This window comes from Medicago sativa, chromosome 8 (genome assembly GCF_051527215.1).
Source record: "Medicago sativa cultivar Bolivia chromosome 8, Bolivia_mono, whole genome shotgun sequence".
In the NCBI taxonomy this organism is placed as follows: Eukaryota; Viridiplantae; Streptophyta; class Magnoliopsida; order Fabales; family Fabaceae; genus Medicago; species Medicago sativa.
The window spans coordinates 21,765,208-21,779,335 of record NC_140756.1 but is presented as its reverse complement, the minus strand read 5'-3'; the positions used below and the strand labels follow the sequence as shown (position 1 = coordinate 21,779,335).

The following is a 14,128-nucleotide window of genomic DNA, read 5'->3' as shown; positions in this document are numbered from 1 at the left end:
TTTTGAGGGCACAATATAAGTTGTTGATATTTAAGTATTTTTTGACAAATAATAGTTATTTTCATGCTGTTCAATTCATAGATGTGGTATCATATCATATAGAAAGAAAGTGAATGATTTTTTTTTTTTTTTGAGAGAAGAAAGAAAGTGAATGATTGTATTCATTTGATTTGGTTGATGTGCAGTTGGTTAATTAGATTTGGAGGCATCGTAACCATATGATATTTGGTCATCACGAGGACGGATCGATGAAACCAGTTCAATTTTTGATTATTTTATTTTAATATATCATCATTTGGTCTTTTAAAAAAATGTTTTTATCTTGGTGTATTTTTATTTTTTTGAAAGGTTATCTTGGTGTTTTTATTTTTTTGAGATGTTTTATCTTGGTGTTTTAATGACGGATTATTATTTATTTATTTTAGCAAATAATTGATGTCAGACCCACGTAATTTAGTGAATCTAAAAATACTACATTTTGACCGACAATTCACAACTGAACTAAACCAGTTCATGAACTATATATGTTACAATTTGATTCCCTGCCGCGTGGTTCAATTAAAAGATTCGATTTAGTTTTTTTTTTTTTCAATTTGGTTTGATTTTTTCAACTTTCCTAATTTAATTAATATTGTAATAGCAATTTTGTACGGTTCATTACACAAAAAATCAATTTGGTTTTATTTTTTAAAAGGCGGTTCAGATTCGGTTCGAAATTAAAAAATCGTTGCACTCAACTTTTATAATGGTTTATTCTTCAAAAAAAAAAAACTTTTATAATGGTTTGGTTCAGTTTTGCCAAATTTTCATAACAGTTGAAATCGATTTGATTTCCTTCCTAAACCAAAACATTAATGGCCCGTTTGGTGCACAGGATAACCAGACAGGATATGGTAAAACGATCATATCTTGCTTAAATTCAATATTTAATGCACCAATAGAAAATGATAATTTAACAGTCCTACGTATCATCATCACTATCAAACCTGTCATAAAATCTTAGAGCAATTGCATATACACTTATCATCCTTTAGGATAAAAAAAGGAACTACAAAAACAAGAATGTGAATTTCTATTCCTATTAAAAAAAAAAAAAAGGAACAACTAAGCAAAAACTATTGTCCCTTGTTTTTACTCTGCCAATATTCATCTTCCCAAATTTCTACCTGCATTATTGAATTAGCTTTTCTCCCTAAAAATTCTTCTAAAGCTAAAGGATCATATGGAGGAGGAACAATGCATGGATTTGAATCACTAGCAACCTTCACCATTGACTCTTCCATGAACCTCCTTTTGTTACCACCTATTACATCACATGTCAATAATTTTTCAGGACAAATTTCCACAGCTCCTCTAGGTATAGTTGGTTTGAACTTCAAAAGCTTTGCATATTCATTTAGTAGATGAAACATGTAATTGTATACATTTTTCATGTCTAAGTCCTCTTGTATGAATTTGCTACCAGCCTCTCCTATTGACTGTGCCTGTTAGATATTTTAAGGGAATATGAGAAAAAATGTAACAAAAAAATTTCATGGCATATTTTTATATCTACCAAGTCAAAGTAAAATAAAATCATAGGTATGTCTTGCTCATTTGAATAATGTGGTAAAATGAAAGTTTTAGTACCTTATGAGTGTGATTGTTGCCCCATTCCACAGCAAATTTAAGAGAGGTGCATTTACTATTGTCTCTAATAGGCCAATAATGTTGTAATGGCACCATGCCTCTTATGAAAAAATCATGGTAATTGGACTTTACATATAATGTCATGGAATCACATGCCATAATGTATTTTTCACTAACTGACCAAGCCCATCCTTCTATGTATATCTTGTACCTGTGCCAAGCCAAAATCACATGTATCATTCTATGTCCCCATATATGTGTGTATGGTAGCTAAGAGTTATACACCGGCGTCGTTGTTAGAATTAGTTGAATTTTGTATAAACAAAATTCAACTAATTCTAACATGCGAGTCAAGTAGTCTAGTAGCTATAGGTGAATAAATGGGGTGTTTGGGGTTCAAACCCCGACCCCTACATATATTATACATTATCCCTAACCAAATGAGCTAGACTCACGGGGACAGTATTTATACATAGTTATTATATAGTCAAATTCAATCATGCCACTCTTCCATAAAAGTTGTCCTTGCATCCCCTACCTATGAGTACATTGGTCCCCTAAGTTGGATTTGTTGAAACCTTGAATGGATTCTTGTATCCAGTCCTGTGATCAAAATATTCACAATACATTAATATTCCTTTGATGTTAATTTTAGGACAAATGCATTTATGATTAATGGAAAAAAATACCTGTATGTATATGAGAGTGTTCCAATCATTTTCTAATGTAACATTGCATTGTAGAAGGTTTTGCCTAGTTGGAGCAACATAAGGGTTCCCCTTCCAATAAGCATAAGGTACTCTATCCTTCCACTTGGTCTTTTTGTTCCTTTCTTTTATGTCTTTAAGGATATTGTTCCATGGCTTTATATTTGTCTCTGCCCTGTTTTAAGTAAAGAATATTAAAAGTAGAAGTGTTGAATTATAGAAAGGGGGAAAAATATCTCAATAAGTAAAAGTGTTCAAAACTTAGTTGACATAAAAAAAAGCATAAATTATTTCAAAATAAAAAAGAAAGACATATAAAAATAAAAATTAGGGTCGGCCCAACATGTTTTAATGCCTAACGCAAATTTTTTTTTTTTAGGGAACCTAAAGCAAATGTTATAATGAGTGCTTTTGTCGATAAAAGAAGGCTAAAATATGGTATTGGTCCCTGCAAAATAGGTCAGTTTTGGTTTTAGTCCCTGCAAAATTTTTTTATGGTTTTTGGTCCCTGGAAAAATAGGCTAGTTTTGGTTTTAGTCCCTGCAAAATTTTTTTATAGTTTTTGGTCCCTGCAAAAATAGGTCGGTTTTGGTTTTAGTCCCTGCAAATTTTTTTTTATAGTTTTTGATCCCTGCAAAAAATTTTGTTTTTGAAAATAGTCCCTGACCCCAATTATGTGATGATTTGTCACTTTTGTGCATATGTGCTTACTTAATAAAAAGAATATTATTTTTTATAATTTATATAACAATAATTATTTTTTAATTAAAAAATAATAATAAAACAGATATAATAATTATTTTTTGATTTATAAAAGTTACAAATCATCACATAAATGGGGTCAGGGACTATTTCCAAAAATAAAATTTTTTGCAGGGACCAAAAACTATAAAAAAAAATTTGCAGGGACTAAAACCAAAACTGACCTATTTTTGCAGGGACCAAAAACTGTAAAAAAAAATTGCAGGGACTAAAACCAAAACTGGCCTATTTTGCAGGGACCAATACCATATTTAAGCTATAAAAGAATAACACAAAGCTTATAAAAAATAAATTAATTAAATCAAGTTTTGTTGAGTGCAAAGTTTGAACTTATGTTTTAATGCCTAAATCTCTAACATGAGCAGCTTTGGTCCTAGGCCAACTTTGATAAAAATGTAGTGGTAGTTATTGATCCACCTAGATTTTTTTTTAAGAGAGAACTAACTAGAGTTAAACTCTTACAACATGATAATTCAAAGCTCAAATTATTGCATGACTAGTGGGGCCTGCATTTGATCAAGACCTGCATTTGTCAAGGTGGGATGTGTGGATTCCTCTAAAAAAGACTACCAGTACCTTTCTCCTTATAAGACTTTTCAATTTCTATCTCTGGAATTGTATAAATTTGCAATATGATACTTTCTCTGGTGTTATAAAAATTAATATCTCTGGAATTGTTATAATAATTTGGTCAACAAAAATTAATGTATTCGGTTAAAAAATTGAACCAAATACATCCATTTTTATTGACTCAAATATCTGTTATAAATAGGACCGGAGGGAGTGTCAGTTATAAAAAAAAATTCATACTACTACCAATTTTCTTAATTCTCGAGATTTGAACATATTTCTATATTTAGTGAGGAAGTAGCATATAAATAGAAAGGAAAAAAAGAAGTTATGGTTAGCACTTACCATCCCCAAAAGGACCAATCTGGAAAGACAATATCTAAGCTCCATTGATCTGAACAATATCTAAACAAAGGAGGTGGTTTAGCATTTGGACCTTGAAACTTATCCAAAGGAACAACAGCCTTATCTTCACAATCAAACATAAGTTCCAAATCAGGCAACTTGCCAGGGTACATTCTCAATAATTGCAAAATACCCCACAAAGTAAACACATCTCTTGTTTGAATTGACTTCCTATACTTTTCCACATACATTTTTCCATCTACAATCACAAGCTTGAAATGTGCTGTCTTTTTTGCCTTTTGCAACATGTTCCTTGTGATCCCTTTTTCTTTCCATGGTTTTAGATCTTCATGGATCCATTTAAAGTATGAGGGACAAACATGGTTGTTAAGATTTGTTGGGTTATGTGTTGTAGGGTAGTCTCTTGGACACTTTTGTTTGAAAGATTTTCCTTGTATGCATTTAAGAAGAAAATCTTCTTGGTTTTGGAGTCTGTCTTTGTGGATGAATGGAAATGAAACACCTGCAATTATGTACTTTAAAAATAATTTCAATATTAGATTTTGTTGGTCAAAGAGAAAATACCAATATTTTTCTATAAAAAAAAATAAAAAATAACATAAATATCCAATATTAGACTAGCTCCTTCATAGATCAATTATATGTCACAACAATGATTTATGCTAAGAAATGCCAATAGTTCTAACTTGGTGTCAAAAATGTTCACATAATGAAAAAAGAGTGATATACTCCCTCCGTCTCTAAATTATTGTCGTTTAAGGTTTGTGCACGGTTATTAAGGAAATGATTGATTGTGTTGATTTCAATGGTAAAATTAATATCATTTACCAAAATACCCTTATTAATTGTAGTTAGTGGAGTAGTTAAGTTTGATGAAATTCAATAAATAAGGGTATAATAATGGAAAAAAATAATAAATGCTGCATTGGTATTCTAAAGTGACAATTATTTTGAGAAAAAGAAAAAATGCTAAAGAGACTATTATTGTGAGACGGAGGGAGTACCATTGAATAAATTAAATAGCTAAGAAAAAAATTAAATTGAGTCTCTACTAAGAAAAAAACATAATTAAATTTTTCCATTATTATGTAATAATAGTGTTACAACTTAAAACACCAAGTAATGAATAAAAAGTATATTCATACTTGATATTGATATTTAAAAAAAAGCTTAAAAAGAAAAATTATTATGCAGAACTCACTTACAGTCCAGACAGCAAAAGCACAAAAAGTGGCCACTAAGCAAGTAACTTTAGCTTTCTTGGAGAACATACACAGCTTCTGTTGATTACAACCGCCATAGAAGTGTTTCAAATATGTCTTTTTCATGTTTCGAGAAACTCAAAAACCATGGAGCAGAGGAACTCTGGATGTACAATGAATTTGGTCCACGTTGTGGTCAATTTGACATGTAGTTGATTTATTTGTTTAAATATATTTGCTTAAATCTAGGAAGGTTGTGAAATTATTTATTTATTTAATTTTATTGTTGATGTGATCTACAGCTGGACCACTTGTTAATTTTGTATATATATAATCATAAAGTAGGAATTTTGGATAAACAAAAATTGAGTATTATTGGATGCTTATAGCAGCCCCTCATGCTTCTCGAGCAAGATCTCTGTCATTGTATTAACCAAGGGTTGAGAAATGGACATTAATACAACGGCAGATTTGTGGAGAGAATAAAATTGGATGTCATAATAATACAGCAGCAGCATCAAATGATAGATTTATAATCTTAAATTGGCAGATAGTACCGTTTTGCTTCATAAAATTGTGTTTGAAATATAAACCGTTTGATTTCAAATCAATGATTGAGATTGGTTTTAATGTAAAATTGCTTCAATAGTGAATTCAAGGGTTACAAAGATTTGGATTAGGTCGTGTGACTGCACATGATCTAGATTTCAATGTTGATCTTGAATTTTTTTAAATAAATCTAAAATATTGTGTTTGCAATGTTAGAACAACTAGTGTTGAAAGATTAAAGAAATATAAATTGCAAACAACGGAACCAATGATCATTTCTTTACGTAGTTCGGTCAATTGTGTGTTGGGGAGCACCAGGGATCACGATAAAAATAATGAGGCCAATGCTTCAGGACTATGAGAGAGGGAGACACCGAATCTCCTTTAAAAACTTTAAGGCACTAGGTATATGAGTCATCTTTCTTATATATCCCACATTTTACTCATTTATAGACGATGTGAGACTTAATTACTTACACTTGAAACCTAAGAATCCCCCTCACATGTGTGAATTCCCACCTCCGATATCAAGATCCAATATAGGATCCACTTCTGCTCCCCTACCAAGCTGAACCAGGGCTTGATACCAATTGTTGGGTCGATGTCCAGAGGGTGCGGGAGAAAAACAACTGGTTAAATGCTCTCGGACCACAAGAGAAGGAGACTCAATATTTTCACTCAAAACCTTAACGCTTTAGGTGTATACCTCTCTTATATATCCAATATTTTACACATTCATGGACAATATGTGACGTAACTCACATGTCTAACCCAACAATCTCCCCAACCGAGGACAATACATATATCTTGTAGGATTAGCCAATATAGATCGATAATTTACCCATGGATTTTGAATTGGATAATATATACTTGGACATTGTATTCATGTTATTGTCTACATCCTTATCTTTCAGCATAAGACATGTTGTTCGTCTACATAATGTTTCCATAAGGCAAGACTTGGGGCATACCAATTTGTCCTACTGCATCAAGTGGCCTCCATTCCAAATGTACATGTCCAACTTGAAGAGTATTATGGTTGTATGTACCAGTTGTGTAGGTATTGGTTGAACTTTTTGAAGTCATGTTGATGTAATCGATTGACTTTAAGTAGTAACATCTTCCATACCTTGGTTACCTTCAACTCCTTGTAGCGTGTTGGTGACGAAATTGTAATCATAATGTGCTTGTCTGGCCTCCAACTCCTTGACTTGTTGAACCTTATTATGAACCATGGTTTTAACAATGTCAAAAAGTTATTGAAAGACTTGATACATGATATCATATATCCATATGTCCATTTTCTGTCTAGTGAAATACATTATCATTACTATTGGAGCCTTAGGTGGATCAACGAATGGTGCCTCAAAAACACTAGAAGGAGCCATAGATGTTGGCATTCCTAATGTTTGTAAATGCTCCTTAGGTAATTGTTTTCCTGACATTCTTGATGCTAAGATGATGGTTGATCCATATTGCTAAGACTCTATCAAGATCTCAAATGCATACCTCAAACATAGTCTTGGCCTGAAGAACTGAGTTTTTCAACGGTAAAGGTTGTATTGTCCTACTGGACGTGTCAACTATCATTTCCTTTTTCAAGTGATTAGAAATAAGGAAGGAGCTTGTTTCCTCCATTATGTGTTTCTTAACTACTCTAGGAGAGCGTTAAGTACAATTGTTTGGGTTTTTCCTATTACGCTATGGAATGTGTATAAAAAGTAATATAAACGTGAAATAATAATGAATAAATAGCGAAAATAGATTTATGTTTTGATTGATGTGTCTTTTTACAATGTACATGATAAATACTTATAGGCAAAAACTATTCCTACTAGTCAAACGGCATGGCATACAGTGGTCCTTGGTGTACAACTCTCCTACGAATGTGCTTCCTTTATCAACACTCTATGCGGTTAGTGAAGCTAAAGATGAGTTTTAAGCGTGACTGTTTAATTCTATTAAGTCTTGACTTAGTCTGAGATCCTCAAGACCAACATACTTGGTCAATAGAATTGAGAAATAATAAGTTTTTCTTAACTTGATTGTTTTAGCCTTCACTCAACATTCTCATTTGGATTAAAAACTCAAATTTCACTTTTTCGAAAGGGAAAAAAAATAAAAACTCAAAGATAAAATTGTAATTTACGTTTAATAATTAATGTTTTTGTTTATCGTTTAATAAGTAATGTTTTTGTTTATTTTGTTTACTTTTTTTAGTAACTATGTTTGTGGGGTCATTATTGCTATTGTTCTTCCTCTATCTCATCAATTATATCTCTCATACACTACTACTTCCATTTTCTTCGAATTCTTCAAATCAAGTGCCACAATGGTTATAAAGTCTTCCAATGTCATTGTTTTCCTTTGTCTCTCAATTTCATTTTCTACAAATTAAGCAACATTGATGAATAGGTTACAATTACTTACATACCTCTTCTTGGAGGAAAACTTAACCTTAATCATTGGGCAACCATAAGCAACAAAAGAAATCCATCCCTGTCGGAGTTGCCGGTGGAGGCTTCGCAATCGTCGTCGCCTTCTAGTATACCCTCCAAGTTGTCCAAACTAGCCTTCAAGATTTTCTCTCTTTTTCATATATGCAATGGGAATTTTATAACCAATGCAACACTTGATTTGAAGAAAATGGAATAAGCGGTTGAAGAAAGATAGAGAATCGTTGTGTGAGAGCAAAGAACAATATCAATAAATGACCACAAAAAATAGTCTCTCAAAAAATTAGAAAATAAAAAAGAACATTAATCATAAACGTAAATATTACAATTTTATCCATGAGCTTTGATTTTATCAAAAAAAATAAAATTCGATATTTTAATCCAAATAAAAATTTGTTAGATTGGTTAAAAACTTAAAATTCTATTGTCACACACATGTATTGGTCGATATAATCATCTCAAATTTTGTTTTTACTCTAATTTTTGGTAACTACAAATTACAAAATGTATGATTTTTCCGTTATTCGGTAAATACTAATTGAAAACATGTAATTTTGTAAATTTAAGGAACTATAAAGTAAATACATAAATGAAAAATGAAAAAACATTTATTCCAAAAAAGTAACAACTAAGCCATACTATTGTCCATTCTTTTTATTTAGCCAATATTCATCTTCCCAAATTTCTACCTGTCTTGTTGAATTAGCTTTTCTCTCTAAAAGTTCTTGTAAAGTTAAAGGATCATATGGAGGAGGAATAGTGCATGGATTTAAATCACTAGGAACCTTCACCATTGACTCCTCCATGAATTTCCTTTGTGTACCAATTACATCACATGCCATTGTTTCTGAGCAAAACTCCACAGCTCCTTGAGGTATAGTTGGTTTGAACTTCAAATGCTTTGCATATTCATTCAGTAGATGAAACATGTAATTGTATACATTTTCCATATCTAAATCCTCTTGTATGAATTTGCTAGCTGCCTCCCCTATTGCTTGTGCCTGATATGTAATTTTAGGGAATGTAAGATATTTAATGTAATATAAATTTCTTTTGACAATTATATAATGTTTATCTAGCAAGCTATGAAGCACGGACACTCTTTGGATTAGACAGGTCGTGTTCGACACCGATATGACACCAACATATATAATTACACTGAATTATGTGATTTTCTTAAATTATTAGCGGTGTCGGCGTGTCCGTGTCGTGTCCAGTATTTATGTCCATATTCGTGCTTCATAGCTAGCAAGTCCACAATCAAATAAAGTCATGTTTGTTGTTGGAGTGAGAGAGAGACCTTATCAGCATGTTTGTTTCCCCAATCCACAGCAAATTTAAGAGAAGTGCATTTACTATTATCTCTAATTGGCCAATAGTGTTGTAATGGATCCATGCCTCTGATGAAAAAGTCATAGAAATTGGGTCTAACATATAATGTCATGGAATCACATGCCATAATGTATTTCTCACTAACTGACCAAGCCCATCCTTCTATATAAATCTTATACCTGTTCCAACAATGCACATAAAATTAAGGCTCTACATTAATGCAAAAAAAAAAATGTAAACATATGCATGTGAAAAAAACTCTTATAAAAAATGTTTGTTGAAAACTTCATAAAATTTAATCGAGTTTGTTCTAACGAAATTGAAATTCCATTTTTCCGGAACACATTTTATATTCCAACAAACTTGAATTGAGTTTATCAGAATTCCGACAAACTCAAAAATCAACTTTGCTTGAACACATTTCTAGCAAACACAAAAGTCCACTTTACCATAACATACTATTTTAATTCCAAAAACTTGATAGTTCTCTTGCTAAAGTGATATTTGTATTACCTATGGGTGCATTGGTTCCCTAAGCTTGATTTCTTGTAACCTTGAGTGGATTCTTTATCCCAGTCCTATGACACAAACATATATACAATGAATTAATCTTCCTTTTATGTGAATTGCAAGGAAAAGTTAGTGTAAAATTGATTAAAAAAAATACTTGTATGTATAGGCGAGTGTTCCAATCATCTTTTGATGTAGCATTGCATTTCAAAAGGTTTTTCCTAGTTGCAGCAACATTAGGGTTCCCCTTCCAATAAGCATAAGGTACTCTATCCTTCCACTTGGTCTGTTGGTTCCCTTCTTTTATCTCTTTAAGGGTATTTTTCCATGGCTTTATATTTGTCTCTGCCCTGTTTTATGTAAAGAATATCAATAGTTGAAATGTTGTCTATTTTGCAAAAATTTTGTGCTTTGTGTACAATTTAAACATGCACAAAGAAAATTTATAAATAATCATAGTTTTGTTTGTCAACATTAAAAGATATGAGTTTATGATAAATGTGTAAAATGTAAATTATAAAATTTGTTCAAATACCACCTTTACTTTTTGTCAAAAAAATAAAATAAAAAAAATATTACCATTACATAAATGGCTAGCTACTAAAGAAATTTGAAAAGATAAGAGCGTGGAACTTGGAAATATAGTCAATATAAGTTTGTTGAAATACCACCATCACTTGCACACTATTTTAAAGAGGTTAAGTTTGTATGATATAACTATTTGTGGAGATATTTTAAAAATTAACCTAATAAAACGACAACATGGCATGATTTTATTGGAAACATGTAATCCATCCCTCCCAACTTATAAGCAAAAAACGTGAATTCACACCTTTTGCACCTCCAACATAAAATAATTTGAGAGTTTCTTTTCGCACCTCCAGCATGCTCTTGAGATGGGTAAATACGGAAGAAAAAAACATTTTTTCTCCGAATGAGTCAAAGAACTGAAACAAAAACGGAGTTTTTCCCGGTGCGGTTTTTAAAAATATCAAGGAGGATAAAAGCAGCTCTCAACCATTTTACGATGTAGTTGAGAAATGCTTCAAAAAAAATATTTACGATGTTTTTCGGTGCATATCAATTAATCTCATTCTACAAATAGAAAGGAAGAAAAGAAGTTATGTTTAGTACTTACCATCCCCAAAAGGACCAATCTGGGAACACAATATCCAAGCTCCATTGATCTGAACAATATCTAAACAAAGGAGGTGGTGAAGCATTTGGACCTTGAAAATTAGCCTTATGAATAACAGGCCTATCTTCACAATCAAACATAAGTTCCAAATCAGGCAACTTGCCAGGAAACAACCTCAATAATTGCAAAATACCCCACAAAGTGAACACATCTCTTGTCTGAATTGACTTCCTATACTTTTCCACGTACATTTTTCCATCCACAATCACAACCTTAAAATTTGCTGTTCTTTTTGCACCCTCCAACATTTCCCTTGTGATCCCTTTTTCTCTCCATGGTTTTAAATCTTCATGGATCCATCTAAAGTATGAGGGACAAGTTTGACTATTAAGATTTGTTGGGTTATGTTTTGTAGGGTAGTCTCTTGGACATGTTTGTGTCTCAGTTTTTTCTCCATTGGTGCATCTAAGTGGAAATTCTTGTTCTTTGTGGTTTTTGCTTATGTGGATGGATGAAAGGTTTTGATTTGGGATGGAATTCCCTGAAATTATGTACTTTAATAAACAAAAAAATTTAATATTAGTTTCTTGTCAAAGTAATTGGATCAAATTTGGGTCCTAGAATTATGTCACAACATATGCTATAATGCTAATAGTTACAACGTGGTGTCAAGAATTATGACATGATCATTGATCAAGGATTTCATGTAATTCTAATGCTAAATCAACAATTAATGAAGAAAAAAAAAACTTAGATAATGTGACTGATGATCTATCAATAAAAAGAACATGTGTTGGGATGTTGAAGCATAGGATTAGGCACCAAACACTTAGTTTAGTGTTGTTATTTTAAATTTATAAAACAATATCTCCTACACAAGATGGGTGCACAAATCAAGACTAAAAATAAGAACAAGAATAAGATTTTGTTTCGCAATACTGCATGCGTAACATAATTAAATTGATTCAAAATTTCTTCAAGTCATGGCATATTGTTTGTCTTAACTCTCCGATATTTAGGTGAAAGAGACTTGAGTGATTCAAAATTCTACTCGGAGACAAGTAAAGTCTTGCTAAAGATAGTTTTAAGTCGTAAATTGAACCAAAGGTGTTCTTGGTCGATTCGACCTTAAAAAATACTTATTTGAGCTCAACCACATGATTTTTCTACCATGGTGTTGATAATACATAAACATATAACACAACTAATGAGGAAACTATTAAACAGAAAACATATTTGAATTACAAAAGAAAATTAGCAGCAGAAAAAAATAAAACTAGACTCTAATTTTTCGCATCTTTTACACCTAACAAAATTAGAGACAAATTTCATAATATTCCATTGCTAATTTTTCATACTAATTCAACTATTTTTCAAGTATAAAGAAAACTATGATGATGCATAACAACTCACAGTATTCCATGCTGCAAAATCACAAAAAGTGGCTACTAAACAAAACAAACCAACCACAGTGGTGGTAGCTATTGTAACTTTAGCCTTCTTGGTGAAGAAACATCTCTTATGACGATTAGAACCACCCCAGAAGAGTTTAAGATATGTTTCATTGTCCTTGTTCATGTTTGAGTTGAATCAAGCTTCTCTAACTCTTGCTATATGAGGGACTTGTTCACACATGAGAATCTAAAAAAGTATATATGAAAGAGAGTGTTGGAAGGGAGAGAGAATGAACATGGTATTTGAATTCTTAGAATGCATTTGATCTTAGTTTTAATTAGTCGACGTTTGGGTGAGTCTACCATGGAGGTTATTTATTTAAATCTATTTATTTAGGATGAATATATTAGTATTTTTTGAGGAAAGATTAATATATTAGTATTGAATTGTCTTTATATGATCATTGAAAAGATTAATAGATTAGTATTGAATTGTCTTTATATGATCATTGAATTTATTGGATACTAAAGTATTCAAATTATTTTTGGTGAATTAAAATATTCAACTTATCAATGATATTGTATAGTTTTTGTTTGACGGACCTGATTGTCTTTAGTTGGATCATGCAAATGGTTTGCAAGATACCTCAAAAAAATTCTAATAAATAAACTCTACAAAGAAATCAAATAAAAAACTAGATGCACTAAAGTTGGAAAAAGTAAACTAAGATTTACTATTTTCGACCAAAATTTAGTGTAACTAAATTTTTTCAATCAATGATGTGAAGATTTACCATGTGATATATTTACACCTTTTTTTTTTTTTTTGGGTACAAGTGATATATTTACACTCTATTAGAAACAAGAAGAAAAAATTGTACCAAAAATAAAAGCTTTCGATTAATGACGAATCACTGTTTTGATGAATGGTTGCTTCGGACCTAACATTTATTTGTTACCACCAAAAATGGAACATATGAGTACACCAAGTCAACCCTTTAGTATCTCCTCTTAGCCTTAGGATCTATCTAAATTTCTCTCATTTTCTCTCCTACCCTCTATCTTGTAGTAGCCTTACTACCTATTAGCTGAAGGAAAAAAAAAAAAAAAAAAAGGAGATCATCTAAAGTGTTGGCTCAAGAGGCTTGATTATAAATTTTCTTGTGTCATGTTAACAAGTGTTTTAAGAAAACAAGAAAACTCCAAGTCATAAAAAAGAGTGGTGATATTTCTTACGAAAATCATGTGTAAGAAACGCAAGAATCATGATATATAAAAAACAATAATAAAATAAAAAGAGTGGGATGTGGCAGAATAAAGGGGAACATTTGAAGATACAATGAACGGTTGATACTTATTTTTCGCTTTCATCTCCTAATAACAAGCATTTTCTTATGAAAAATAAATCATATGTTTTGCATTAAAAACAACAATTTTCAAACTTTTAAAAAATTGAATGCATCAATTTATAACAAAATATTCTCATATTAGTTTATTTAACTAGTACGTTAAA

General features: G+C 31.3%; 2 protein-coding genes across 5 annotated transcripts; both read right to left on the bottom strand.

Annotated features, from left to right (window-relative positions):
* Positions 1 to 966: 966 nt before the first annotated feature.
* LOC146897810 (uncharacterized) lies at positions 967 to 5,416 on the bottom strand. Of its 4 annotated transcripts, none has more exons than XM_085735479.1 (6): positions 5,236 to 5,416; positions 4,014 to 4,549; positions 2,319 to 2,511; positions 2,168 to 2,232; positions 1,630 to 1,840; positions 967 to 1,484 (listed from the first exon to the last, which is right to left on the bottom strand). In XM_085735479.1, exons 2-6 carry the CDS (start codon positions 4,319 to 4,321, stop codon positions 1,116 to 1,118), a joined length of 1,146 nt encoding a protein of 381 aa, XP_085591605.1. In that variant the 5' UTR covers positions 4,322 to 4,549; positions 5,236 to 5,416; the 3' UTR covers positions 967 to 1,115. The 4 variants fall into 4 exon arrangements, with proteins under 4 accessions (XP_085591605.1, XP_085591604.1, XP_085591603.1 ...); XM_085735478.1 differs by having other exon boundaries at positions 4,014 to 4,536; XM_085735477.1 differs by having other exon boundaries at positions 5,240 to 5,416.
* A 3,265-nt stretch (positions 5,417 to 8,681) lies between these two features.
* Positions 8,682 to 12,966, bottom strand: LOC146897809 (uncharacterized). The gene is made up of 6 exons (XM_085735476.1): positions 12,635 to 12,966; positions 11,222 to 11,775; positions 10,241 to 10,433; positions 10,087 to 10,151; positions 9,542 to 9,752; positions 8,682 to 9,242 (listed from the first exon to the last, which is right to left on the bottom strand). The coding sequence occupies exons 1-6, from the start codon at positions 12,797 to 12,799 to the stop codon at positions 8,880 to 8,882; spliced, it is 1,551 nt and encodes a 516-aa protein (XP_085591602.1). The 5' UTR covers positions 12,800 to 12,966; the 3' UTR covers positions 8,682 to 8,879.
* Between the last annotated feature and the right edge of the window lie 1,162 nt (positions 12,967 to 14,128).